General features: G+C 34.2%; 1 protein-coding gene across 12 annotated transcripts in view; it reads left to right on the top strand.

Moving 5' to 3' along the window:
• MCTP1 (multiple C2 and transmembrane domain containing 1) overlaps window positions 1–14,496 on the top strand; it is a 464,000-nt gene that overhangs the window by 220,790 nt on the left and 228,714 nt on the right. For all 12 annotated transcript variants that reach the window (XM_023523311.1, XM_023523308.1, XM_023523343.1 and 9 more), the window contains one exon: window positions 8,116–8,258. In XM_023523311.1, the coding sequence (XP_023379079.1) occupies window positions 8,116–8,258 (143 nt within the window). The remainder of the gene's footprint in view (window positions 1–8,115; window positions 8,259–14,496) is intronic.

The following is a 14,496-nucleotide window of genomic DNA, read 5'->3' as shown; positions in this document are numbered from 1 at the left end:
TGTATCATGGTAATGTCATTACCCAGAAATTTAAAAATCTCTGGAATACTCATATTCTTCATTATGGAAAAAAGTATTAATTTACTTTTATTACATTAAGCCACATGCAATTATAAACCTCTTGCATTTGAATTTTAATATAGTTAGTTACTTAGCCTATGTAATATTTCAAATGTAGGGCATTACAACTCTCCAACAAAAAATGAGGAAGGAATGGGAGAGCTTAAGAAAATGATTTTATCACATAACTACTCTACCTGTTTTGAAGATTTTTAAAGTCTTAATAAAAATTAATTTATATATTAAGACAATTGTTGCTCTAAGTGTGCTTTGAACGTCACTGTTTTTATAGCTCTCTTTTAAGTGTGAGGGACATCATTAAAGTTACCTTCTCTGTTGCATTTGGGCAACAAAGGTAGTTCGATGTTTGTAGAAAAACTGGATACCTCCAGGAAGATGCAGCTTAAATTTGAATTCTGTTTAACTGACTTCACTTAAGATTTATATTCACTTCTCTTTTTTCTTTTGTTGTCTTTTTTTTTTCTTCTTTCCTTCCTTCTCCTCTGTCTGAATGTGGAGTGGAGATACAGTGACCACCAAACCTTTAGAGTGTCTTAAGAGCAAAAATAAAGCAGGCAACTCCACAGAATATATTGGAATTTGTTATAGGGAAATTTACTTACAAGGACGTAGGGTCAGCATAGCCAAATGACCTTGGCAGTTCTGTGGAGGTTATTCTCTGCTGCTAGACAGCTGTTACAGTAAATGTTTTATAGAATGGCTGGACTACTAATGATTGATGAGGCAGAGAATGCAGGAAGAGCAGGGAACCATAGCTCCTGCCTGTCTAGTGGTGGATAATTGCTTAGCACCGATGCTAACACCAGTGTGATATTTATCTCAGTCGTTATGCCTTTCTGGGCACTACTGACAGGCATTTTTATGATCACATTGTGTAGGCTTACAGAACACAGCTAACCATCAACTCCAAGGCCTGTGTATGTTGGCCAGGGCGGTTAGGCCGAAGTTAAAGCAAAAAGAGAGAAAGTGGGGGCACTTCCAAAGAGGGAGTTAGTTTGTTCACATAAACTTCTATACACCTTCCTTCTCCTCTTTCTCCTTCTTTCTTCTCCTTCTGATAGAGTTTCAATTTGTCATTGTTTTTGATTAGGATTTCCGTTGGTGAATAATTATAGGGCTCTGAAATAGGAGCAGCTATTTCTGTTTCATTACATACTAAGTTTAAATAAGAATTGATTTAAACTTGTTAACCAGGAGTCTTATTTGTTCTGAAAATGAAAACCAAGAGACTCAGTATTAGACGGCTATTTACATTTTAAATATCTTTAATACAATTTTAAGGGAGGAAATGCTGCCATCTTGTGTTTGCTATGTTTACTGCTGCACAAAAGGAAACCTATTCAAAGTTTAGCTCTATTTTGGATTTAAATTATGTTAAAGGCTAAACATAAAATATTGAAATGCTCATCAGTATCCTGACTCAAAAAAAATTCTATATGTGTTTTATGGCATGGACATGTAATCCTTTACTACATGAAAAAATATTGTACACACCATCTAATTCTTCTTTAAACCATTTGATCTTAGGGTACAGAAATAACAATTGATAGCCTCTTTGTCTAGAATACTTCAGAATTTTGAATCATAGAATTAACAATTATAAAATAATATAATTAATTTTTAAAGATAAATTCTGAAGTTAATGCTGTCTGATAAAATAAATGTTGAAAGTTTGATCTTGAATATGATATAAATAAGTCTGAATTTTATCTATTAATTTTTCCTAATTTTTTCTCCCATATTTGTTTGCCTGTTTTCATTTCATTATTGCCATAAAAAAATGTTTTAATGAGGATCATAGTCCAGCAAATAACAGCAAAGCACAAGAAAATGCCTGAGCACCACATGTATGCGATAGAGGTTTTTTTTTTTTCAGTACGATAAATATTTTATTTAATATACTTATAAATTATATATTAAGACTAAAATTAAAATCTTAACATTTATCATCTATTTGAATATATCTATATGTCTTAATACTTGCATGTAAAGGGTAATTGATAAATCCTTTACTATAAATTATTACATCAATAGTGAATAAAGGAGAAAGTTATGATTTGGGTTCTCTTTCTTTAAAATGAGTCAGTTATTTTGTGCCACAGAGGTTTCTTTTTCACAGTATTCCATTAGCCCTCATTACTTCTGGCATACACTTAAATCATTTAAACAAAAAGTTCCTTAATTGCCTGAAAGAGTTAAAGTTTCTACCAATTATCGTTTTTGATTGTAATGTGCTTTTAAAATAGTATCTGGACAAAATAAATCATTTCCTGCTTGTCTCTGGGTACTTATATCTTATGTTTATAATTTTTATCCCGATAGAGATATCTGAATAGCCAAAACACAGGCCATGAAATAATTTGATAAGTGTTAGTGCCATCTTGTGGTTGAATTCAGTGTTGCAACAAAACAGCAAAGGCTCATGGATTTATTAAATTTTTTAGTTTTCCAAACCAACGAACAAATCTTTTTTGTATAATATATTTATTAAAGATTAACCACCTGTTAGTGGCTTGAACTTGTCAGGGCTATTATTATAATATAATTCCTTGATTTCACTGGAAAATCTATTATAATAAAGAACCTTTAAAACATATGAAAATTTCTCAAATATGAAATTTAATAAGGTAGCATTTCTCATAGAAAGATCAGGAATTATTAGTCTTGAAATATGTACTCAAGAAAAGTAGGCCCCACTGTCAAAGAAGCCTGGTAAATGCTGCATGTCATATCTTCTTCTTGGGAGAGTCATTCCCTTATTTAAAGGCTATAGAAAATGAATCTATTTAATTTTGTTCTAAACCATAATTTTCCAAATATAATTGACCACAGAACTTCTTTTTCAAAAAGCAAATAATACATATTAATATCACTAGATAATAATTTGATGAGATAAGGTTGGAAAAACACTGTCAAACATAGATTAGAGAATTAGGTATAAATCTTTTACTGATGCTAAATTAAAACAATGTTTTCAGTTCTCTAAATTGGAATCACAAGCTGAAAGTCTTGATCTATTAAGGACTATAAGTCATTAAAGGTTCCCTAAATTAAGAACTTGAAAAAACAATTAGAAATTTCTTAAAGAAGCTTGAAAAAATTATTAAATTTTAATGAAAGCACCCAGAGGGCTCTAAGGGATGGTTGCAAAGAGAGAAATGTAGTAAATTCAAAGCAAAGTGAGGAAAGCCAGATGACTGACTCACCATAAGTGTGCACATGCGTCTGTTTTTCCTGTACTTATAACTGTAAAATTTGCAAACATATTTACCATCTCCAATCCAGGTCACCCTGTGGCCAAAGCCACATGTTTGTAAAATATTTTGCTATCATAATGTCTTTTCAGAGTCCCTAAAAACAGCCTCACTCTCTCATATCAATCCCTGAGATCTTTGTGCCTGTCACAGACTCGAAAATCTGTCTCTAATCCCTCATTTAACCCTTAGGCCTACTCTTGTTAGCTGGATTATTATTTATTCGGGCCATATTATTTATTTACAGCCTTAATTTACATCATGGATATGCCACCGAGCCTGAAAAATGTTCTTCTTGGAGGTGGCCTAATGTAGCAATTAAGTTCAAGTGTCAGCATCCTAATTGTATGACTTTGGGGGAATTTACTTACCTTATTCCATGCTATAGTTTCTTCAACTGCCAACTCAAGATAACACCAGAACTCATGCATACGCTTGTTAGGTGATATGGTGTATCTGATATAAAAAGTGTTCAATAAATGTTAGCTAGGGTGATCTAAGTTCCGTTTTGTAATTTAAGTTCTTCCATCAAAACCTAGCAGACCAGCCAGCAGGATTCTAGAAACCATTTGTACCAAGCTCTAAGGGGATTTGATGGTTAAGCTATACAGTGGTTGAAGAAATGTTTCTCAGAAGGAGCAAGAAACAGAATGCTTCTCAAAAAAATTGACTTTTGAGTGTATATCTTTCTGTGTTAAATTACTAAAAGTTATGTCAGTCTTTTTACATAATAGCCATACTGAAGAGTGAGATAATATCAGTAACCGTTTAGTAACACAAGGCCACATTTTTTAAATTCATTTTTCATGTAAAAGAGTTATTCACGCTTTTTGATAATCGAAGAAATAGAGGATTGTTACACTCTGAAGGGGTGAATGTTTTGTGATGATGTGCCAAAAAAAGCACTTACTGGACTGGTCTCCAGATTTGAGTTCTAGGCTGACCTGGACAAGCCACTTAACCTTTCTTTCTGAGTTCTCTCATCTATAGACCAGAGACAGTTGTAGACTCACAGAGACACAGGGTAATTGAACAAATAAGTGTGAGAATTTTATAGGACAGAATATGTTATGTGTCAATATAAGTATTATTTATAGTATCTGAATGATTTTTCAGCATCTTTACGTAATAATTCTACAATGGTGTTTTAGAGCAAGAGAAGGAAAATGTGGGTGTATCTAGGTTTCCTAAAAAAGCTGATTAGAAGGAACATTATGTTTTGAGTCTGAAAGTCTAAATTTGCCTTCCATGTTGTTGCTATCTAGCTTACTTGTGATTTGGAGCAAGTCACATTGAATCTCAGGTTGTTTCCCACCTGCAGTATAGGTTGATAACATATGCTTTCACCAACTTCAAAGAGATATGAGGATGTATTTAATAGTACTCCATACACTGTGAATTCACAATCATTCATTTACTCATTCATTTAACAAATACTTATTGAGCGCCTACTCTGTCCCAGACACAGTGCCATGCACTGGGGCAGAGCCTTGCCCTAATGGGAGTCATAGTGAGTGGGAAAATTCACACAACAAACTAATCTATAGGTAACATAATGATGAGTCCTGCAAAGCAAATGCCAAGATAATATAACAAGGAGCCCTAATTCTGACCAAAGGTTGAGAAAGGCATCCCTGAGCAAATTGTATTTAACCTTTTTCCCATTTGGGGGGAGACGGGGGAAAGTGCAGCTCGCTGCCAGAATTAATTTAACATCATGCATAAGAATGTTACGTTTTCTAGGATTTGACATTTTTAGCAATCGAGAATTACTATATTTTGTAAATGGAAATACCACTTCTAAAAACAGAATGCTATAAATAGAATGATGTCATTTGTTTCCAAAGACTATTGCTATACTAGAGCCATGCAAAAATTATGAAAGCAAGATATTCCGTGGCAAACTTTGGGGGAAATCTGTAAATTATCTCAGGGTAAATGCTGTAGCTGGAAGCGCTGCCAGCGAGTATTCTCAGGGCAAATGGGAAATTGGTTAAACTAAGATCTGGAGGACAATAAAGTGTCAGCCAGGCAAGAGGAGAAGAGAATAGGCGGCTTTTCAAGCAGAGAGGCTAGCTGGAATATGCAAAGACTGGAAGCAGAAAATAACTCAGTAACAAGAGAGCTGGAACATAGTAAGGGGCCAAAATTGAAGTTGGAGAAATGACAAGTCCTGTAAACCATGTTATATATTTTGGATTTGTCGTAGGTGTAGTTGAAAGTTGTTGAGAAGTATTAAGGAAAAAAAGGGGAAGATTGAATTTGCTTTTTTAAGAGGTCAGCCTGGAAAAAGGACAACAACCATATGATTTCACTCATCTGTAGGATATAAAACAGAAAGCAACAAATAAACAAACAAAAACTCATTGAAACAGACAACAGTGTGCTGGTTACCAGAAGAAAAGGTGGTGGTGGGTCAAATATATGGTGACAGAAGGAAACTAAATTTTGAGTGGTGAGCACACAGTGCAATATACAGATGATGTATTATAAAATTGTATACCTGAAACTTATATAATGTTACTAACCAATATCACCCCAATAAAATCAATAAAAATATCAATCAATCAATCAATCGATCTGGCTGCTGTATGGAGAATTAATGGAGAGGGACACAGAAGATAAAGAGTATCCAAGTAGGCAGCTATTGTTATAGCAGGACAGCAGAGACATTATGGTGGCTTAAGTAGAGTGATACAGAGAATATAGATCCAAAGTGTATTTTGGAAGAGAATTAATCAGACTTTGTAGTGTTCTGGAAGCACAGCATGGAGAAGAAGGAGGTATCAAGAGTAATTTCCAGGTGTCTTGCTTGAACAGATGTCAAGTAACGGAGCCATTACTGACCGGACAAAGTTTGTAGGAGAAGCAGGCTTAGCAGGGGAGAGGATCAGGGCTTAAGTTTTGGATACGTTAATGCTGGGACGTCTATTAGATACCCAAGTACTTGTGACAAAAGTCAGCAGGAAGAGAGGTCTACCGCCCCCATTGTTAAGCCATTGTGTCCTTTAATCAGTCACCAAATGTTTATTGAGGACAAACAATATATCTGATTCTGTACTAAGTGGTGAAGATTTAAAAAATAGTGCTCTGGTATTATGGAGCTTATTATATTTTAGCAGGCAGTAGTAGTTGTGTAGACGATTTTCAAAAATCAAAGACCATAACTTGACCTAGGTCATGACTGGGAAAATACAAATGAGTACATGGATTTTAATATCCTTCAATATATGTGCTGTAACACTCTCCATTCCCAGGGTCCTCAGCCCTTGTTGGGAACCACTGTGTTAAAAATAGCCATTTTAATTATTAAACATTTTGGTTGCATTAAGTCCAATAAAAAATGCATTATAGCAGGCTACCATGTAGTAGCCTACATTTATATTCATAAAATAATTTTAAAGTTTGTACCATTCTGATAAAATTAATCTGTCCAAATGGGAGTTTCACAATGGAAAATTTGTTTTTTTTTAAATTTTTTTTATTGTTATACCCATATCTAGGCAAACAAAAAACAAGATATTCGGGGAATGTGGAGAGTTTTGAGAGAGCACCCAAGTTATTAAGTTAAAAAAAAATCTTATAAGGCAATCCTATGGTTAGCATAGATATTTCCGTGTCATTGAGGTGAGTGGAGTATTGAGGAGGGATATAGACAATGAGTTTAAGGAGATCAGCATTATAATTGTAATACCTGACATTTGTATGGTACTTACAGTTTTCAGAGCCCCACTCATATTTTTCTTTAAATCATATACACCATAGTTATCAACTATAGCTTCAGTTTACACAAAACAGAAAAATTAAACAAAATTTTATTATAAAGGAGTTGGGCCTTATATGAGTAATTATTTCCTGAGGATGAAGATTGTCACATTGGAACGATTTGCTAGCGATGTCACTGATACACCTTCTCTAGGAATTCTTAAATAACAGCATAGACTCATTGATCAAGATTGAGATCAAGATTGGTCTCATTCATCAGTCAAAATGAGAAATGATATAACATAGGTAAGTATATAAAGGCCCTTCCCTCTTGCAGGTATAGTAGAAAAAGCACAGGCATGAGCGTCAAATAGCCTTGGCTGGAATCCTAATACCATCTCTTGCTAGCTGTGTGTCCATGAACAATTTATTTGACAGCTCTGATTTTCTTTATCATGTTTGAGAGCTCTGAAGGTGTTAAGGGATGATACAGAGTTTCTAGATTGTTTAGTAAACAATTGTTCTCTTCCTCCTGATGCCTTCCTCTGAGACCTCCATCCCTTCCTAACTCTAAAATGGAAACTTCTGAGCAACAAAGGGTGAAATTGAAGCCAAATTCGAGACACACATATTCCTAAGCCCATTAGACTAGTATAAAATTAGTATAAAATTTTAGCAGCGTATATGTCTAAAACTAGTTAAATGAGGCAAGATCATGGATCAGTCTTTTTACAGTTGACCAGATGATACCAAGAGAAAAGTTAGATTAATTTCTGTCATTTATAACATGAATTAAATTTACACATGGAGCATGCAATAGAGTTTTTTAAATACCAGCACAGGATAACAGTATTAATTCCAGGATAATGATGATGATGATGATGATGATGATGATGATGATGATTTACTGTTGCTTTAAGGAAAAATTTAAAAAAAAATCACTTAAGCCTTCTTTTCCCATGTGATAAGGTTTGATTAACTTTTCTTCCTTGAACCTCTAGTGTAAAAATGAGCTATTATCTTGCTTCCATAGAAGGGTATGATTAACACAAGTCAATCTGTATCTCTTTAACAGGGACAAGTGATCCATACGTGAAGTTTAAAATTGGAGGAAAAGAAATTTTTAGAAGTAAAATAATATACAAGAACCTCAATCCTGTGTGGGAGGAGAAAGCTTGCATTCTTGTTGATCATCTTAGAGAGCCATTGTATGTAAAGGTGAGCCATTTATTTGTTTTTCTCTAATACAATCTGACAAGAATCTCTCTAATACAATCTGACATGGTAAAAAAAAAAAAAAAACTGCTTCTCACCTCTAGAGAGCAAGAAATATCTACATGAGAAAAAAGTAAAAACTTCCATAAAAAAAAAAAAAAAAACTGAGATAAGACAAAGAATTAAAAAAAAAAAGAGAGAGATGTAAAGGCAATTTTATTTCTATGGAGGTTTAGAAGACATAAGTTAGGGCAGCTGCAGTCAGAAGAGGAAAGCAGGTGATAATAAAGACAGCACTGGGCCATTTGGGTTTCATTTAATGTCCTTTAAGAGAAAAATCGGAGAAGGAAAAGGATTTATTTTTATTTACTTTTGCTGTGGATCTGTTTCTTCGATGGGATATTATTCTATGACAGAACCACGTGGCTCACCAGTCTTTAAAAAGGTTGCACGCGAACATTCCAAAATTACAGACGACATTGGTTGTGTTCTTGTGCTATTTGCTTGTGTTTAAGAATGAGTATTCATCTATATAAAAATCCAGATATCAAAATGCATATTTCAAAAGGAATATTTTAATAGGTTCAATGGCAAACAAAAATCTGAAGTACATAGAAAAAAATGATGGAAAAAAATTTTGGTTTGAGAAAGCAAGAATATACATACATATACACTTCTACTGGAGAGGGCGACACTGCATGCAGGCCAAAAGGCTTGGTTAATGACACAATATGAGCAAAGAAGCTAGGAGAGAGAACCCGGGGTCGTTTTTGTTCATTTGTTTACCACGTTGAGTGTTCAGGGTACAACATAAGTAGCCACAACTTCACTTCTACCATACAGGAGTTACACAGTGAATTATAAAGATTTGCCACTTTTTTACATTTCTACAGAAGAAAAATTACTAAATTAAATATAAATTGCACTGGCCTTTCAAATATTAGTATAAATACAAAATGACAATATTTTATTTTATGTATTTCTTTATACTTTTTAATATGCTTTGATTTTTTAAAATTTGGTTTTCATTTCTGTTAATTCTGTGGAGCTTCTTTTGTGAAAAAATCTCTAACTGTTAGCTTAATTTTTTAATTTTTTGTGTTATCTACTTTTTGCCTAAACTTGGATACACAAAGACTTAAAATACACTGGTGAAAATTATATTTTTTACTAGAATTTCATGAAAATTGCATTAATTTCATTGTTTCTACACAACCCTGTGTGATTGACTGACTTGAATTTAATATGATGCCCACATCCTCCATGATGGAAGGTGAATCTTGCCCAAAAGATTTCTTAGGGCCTAACCAATTCTGTAGTAACAGTTAATATGAAAATGTATCCATGAAGTATGTGGTTAAGAAATGTTAAGTGTCTACCTTCCTATTTCTAGTCAAAGGAAAAAGTCCAAACGTACCCTGTTATCTGAGTTCTATCAATGTAAAGGTTACCAAGGGAAACAAAATATAGTTCTGAGCTGAGTTTATAAAATCACATTAAAGTCGCAGTGCTCGTACCATTTCTAATAAAAACATTTTTTCCCACAAAGAATCCCAGAACTGTTATTTTTAAATAATCTATACAAAATAGGTAAGAATACACTTTCCAAATAGGTTGAAAGTCACATAGCTTATAATTTTAATGAAAAGAGAATATTCCTTCAATTCTGAATGACTTCACAGTGAGAGCAGGAGATGAAAACAAGTCTGGAAGAATGGGCTTGAAAAATATTTATAAAAAGGTACCAGTAGAAGTGGGGAGTTTAAATGCAGTACTTCTAACTAAGACATGAGCCACTGAGCCTGCTCTGTATCCTCAGGGATGCTCTGGCACACATCTTAAATAATAAGATAAATTCAGCATCCATTTCCACTGAATCGAATTCAAATTCTCCATTGTCATTTCACTGACACTGTTATCCAAGGTACATATGAACACCCAGAGTTACAGTGGAAGATATAGAAATAATATAAAGGGGAAATGTTTGTGTAAATTGTTGCTCGTTTGGCCTAATCATGAGCTAGCAATCTGGGTATTAAATTGAAGTGCTCTTCTAAATAATAGAAAAATTTTGATAATTAGGAAAACACTTTGGTTAGGGGCCATATTGCTCTCTAAGACTGTCATTTTAACACAATTGATAGTTCCTTAAATGACTCATTTATCCAAGCTTAAGATTTAAAATTTAAAAAGTACTTTAAGCTCAGTTCAAGTTAAGGACCACAGTTTTGTTCTACATAAAATTATTCCTCAGTAGGATTTAAGGGCCCTAAAAGAATGTTCTATACCAATGATCCTCAACCCTGGCTGTACATCAGGATTATCCAGAAAGTTTTAAAGAATCTAAATTTCCAAGTCTCTCCCCTAAAGATTCTAATTCAGGACCTCTGAGGTAGAGTCCACGATTCTGTATTTTCAAAACATAGCAGTTTTTTTCTGATGCACTGCATGGGTAGAGAGTCGCTTTTCTAGACATTTCATAGGAAATACCTGAATAGTTGGAATGGAAATATGTGTACAGCCATAAACCATAGAGCACTCAAACAAAATTATTCCAGAGGTAAAAGATGTTAGCATTATCACAGATATTTTTCTTGCATGGTTCAAAAATACTTCCGAAATGCTTTAATCGAGAATCTCAACTATTTTAGACTTCCCTCCCCCACCCCCAAATCAATAAGAAAACAAAAAAGTATAACTGTACTTGCTTTTGGATTATAAGCAAAGTATATATGAGATTATTGAGTCTTGGGAAAATGGAATCTGCAGTTACATCTTCATCGTAATAACAGCCACCATTTATTGAGCACTGTGCCAAGTGCCAGAGCTACTTTATCTCATGTAATCTGCACAATAACCCTACAAATAACTATTCTCATCTCCTTTTTATAAGTAAATGAGACTCGAAGAGATTAAGATTGTCATGTCCACTCAGCAGTTAATCAACATAGCTTCTATTTTCCACTAAAGGTGACTAATTGCCATGGCCACAGTTAGGTTTTGTTTTGTTTTGTTTTGTTTTATTCCTTTGTTTTATAATGTCAGTTCTGCAATTTAGAGTTTAATTATTCTTTTATAGTAAAATGGTTATTTTGAAGCTGCCTGGGTATGAAAATGAGTCATGGGTGTATTTTCTGAGTAGAATCTTGTATCTTGAGTCACATTATACGATCCAAATACCATTCCACTTCCTATTTCCATTATGCCTCATCGCTTAATTCAAATGCCACCCTCATAAATAGTAGTTCCCATCATTCCCGTATCCTGAGATATTTTTCTTCATGGCACTTACCACAACCTTTACTTATCACTGCATTTTTTTAATTTTCTGCATGCCTCCTCATATGTAAGCCCCAAGAAGTGAAAGACTTTGTTTTGTTAATTGCAGTATTTCTAGTGCCTGGAATAGCACTTGGCACATTTCTAAGTGTTCCCAACTATTTTTCAAAGAAATGAATGAATAAGCATATATAAATCACTTGAACTGCCACATAAAAATTCTCCTGAAGTCATAATTACCTAAAGATATTTCAGTCATTTGAACTAACAAATTCCTATTTGTGTTGAAGGCAGTGTGGGCAGAATTTTCTGTTACTTGTATCCAAAAGCATTTAACTGATGTACTCCCTAAGGCAGTTTGTCTTGGTAGACAATTGAATCAAGATGCTAAATAAATTCATTGATTAGAATAAAAAGTTTGTTTTTCTAAACTCATTTGCAAATGAAGAGGTGTTACTGAGCCTTAAGCCACTTCTACCGAACATTACCTCATATTTCCAACTCAGTGGGGTGGAATGTTCATAAAAGCAAGGATACCACTTAATTGTTCACATTTAAATTCCCAGGTTTCACCCAGAGTGGGTGTCCAAGTTATATTTGTTAAATTTCTGAAATCCAGTACAAGGTTTGGATCTGACCTCTTTCAATCTGGGATATAAACTTTTCAAGCTTCGGGTCCCTTATCTGAAAAATGGAAACAACAATACCTTGTTCACTGAGCTGTATAAGAATTAAATTTAAATATCTATGTAATGTATTTAACAGCGTGCCTAACATAACATAGTAAGCTTGAATAAACATCGATCAACGTTAACTGTGCTTGTTGCAGTGGGGGAACGTTTTCCTTTTTATCTTTTCTATGCTCTGTATTTCTGAAGCTCCACCTAGAGCACTGTTCCCTCTGACAAATAGTTTATAGAGCTTAAACCAAATAGCACAGCTAATAATATCATTAATGAACAGGTTCTGATGTTTCCATTCTTTCCCATGTTTATGTCTTTGCTGATTAATAGAAATTGAAACTAAAGCAAATATCTTGCTTTAGGACAGTAGGAAACGCTTGCCATGAGAGTAAAGAGAGTTTGAATGTTTAATTACCCATTTGAGTTGTCTACACTAATCACTTCACTGGGTTCACAGCTCTCTACTTCGCATGTATGGATATATCCCAGGTGTTCTCATTAATTATATGTCACTTCCAAGATTTTAAGTGTTAGGGTGATACAATTAGAAGTAATACACAAGAGAAATTTCTCTAATTTTTGGTGTAAATTTTGTGTTGTAAAATACACGACTATAGTCGCTTGCAAACACCAAAGTGTCAGTTGCATAAGATATGCAGTATATCCATGTGATGTGCCACTGAGCGGATGACTGAAGCTCAGAAGTGTAGTTGATCAAGGAGAATATTTATTGCAGGAGTGCTACACTTTCTACAACAAATGTACTCCTGAAAGGTTGTATGTAAATCAAATGACTGTAAATTGAATAATTTAAAAGGCATTAGGGGAACTTATTACTTAAATAAATCCCCTTGTGACTCTTCAAAGTTAAGAATCCCTTTGTAATGCAAAATATTTATCTTTTGTTTTAACATTGATTTTTTACATATTAAGTTTGTTTAAAGTATACCTGTACTAGAGAAAAAACAGTTACTGATTCAGGGCTGCTGTACATACTGTTCTCTCTGCTTCAAGTTTTGTAACTGTTTTGCCAGGAATTGGGCACAAGAGTACTGGGCTATGGATTCTTTCAGCCTAGTGGATTCTCACATCCTGGAGAGTCTAATAGTCTGGGTTGTCCAAGAGCACACTTTTCTGTTTATGCTAATTTATTCCAGTTTACAATACAAAGATTTTCTATTTAAAAAGGTCACAAAACACAGTTCTAAAATTCATCTAGTAGCAGTTTTTTCTATCTTAAAAGCTTTCCTGATCTCCACTGCTATTCTTTTCAGACACTGTTCTTTTCTTTACAACGTTTATAAAAATGTGTAATTACAAATCACCTGTGTACTTCCTCATTCTACTATACACATCAACGGTGTCAGTTTTGCTCACCACTGTTTACTCAATTCCTAGCACGTTGTCCGGCATATGATAAGTACTTAATATGGCTGAGGGAATTAATGAGTAAGAAAATTAATAAGTGGATAGAAGTTAGCCAACTCCCATTTACTTAGAGTATTTTAGAAATGTCCCTAACTGATCTAGTTCTGAGCTATCTCTCCAACCTCCTTCCACTCTCCATCTTTTTCAATCTGCTTCAACCACACTGGCTTCTTGGTGATCCTTGAACATGCTAATCACTTGCCCTTTCCTCCACGTGGAGTGCTCTTTTTGTGCTAACATGACTTAATCCTTCTGATCTTTGGGGTCTCTATCCAAACACACTTCCTCTGAGAGGACTTCCTGGACTCCCTATCCAAAATAGCAGCTCCCAAAATGCCCTCTTACACTCTTGTCTCCATTGCTCTCACCACCGAACTGTATGTATCTATTTGGGTATTTATCGACTGTCTCAGAGCCTAAATGTAGGGTCCAGAAGGTCAGGGACATTGCCTGTCTTATTCACTGTAGTATGAATAAGAACCATGAAGGGCACAGAGAAGATACTGGATAAATTGTTTTGACAGAAGGAAGAAATGCCTTCTCTCTTTTCTTTTCTTCTCTTTTTCTTTCTGTTTTGCTGTTGTTACCTTATTTCCAAATCATAGCTTGTGACAATAAAAATTTAACCTTATGTAACTGTACAAAGTGCTTTTATCACAATATCTCCATTTTCACTTATTTGTGTGTTTAAATTACATTGTTCTATATCATAGAATTTGTCTTCAGTGACCTGAGAAGTGTGAAGAAATTGGAATCATATTCTCATCACCTGTAGCCCAGTACTGAACACAGTTGTTGAATTTTGTACCAACTCACTTTGCCTTTCAGGAATGTTGATAGCCTTTCTATAA

The sequence above is a fragment of the Pteropus vampyrus genome, unplaced genomic scaffold (genome assembly GCF_000151845.1).
Source record: "Pteropus vampyrus isolate Shadow unplaced genomic scaffold, Pvam_2.0 Scaffold11, whole genome shotgun sequence".
Classification (NCBI taxonomy): Eukaryota; Metazoa; Chordata; class Mammalia; order Chiroptera; family Pteropodidae; genus Pteropus; species Pteropus vampyrus.
This window is presented reverse-complemented; position numbering and strand designations above follow the sequence as displayed.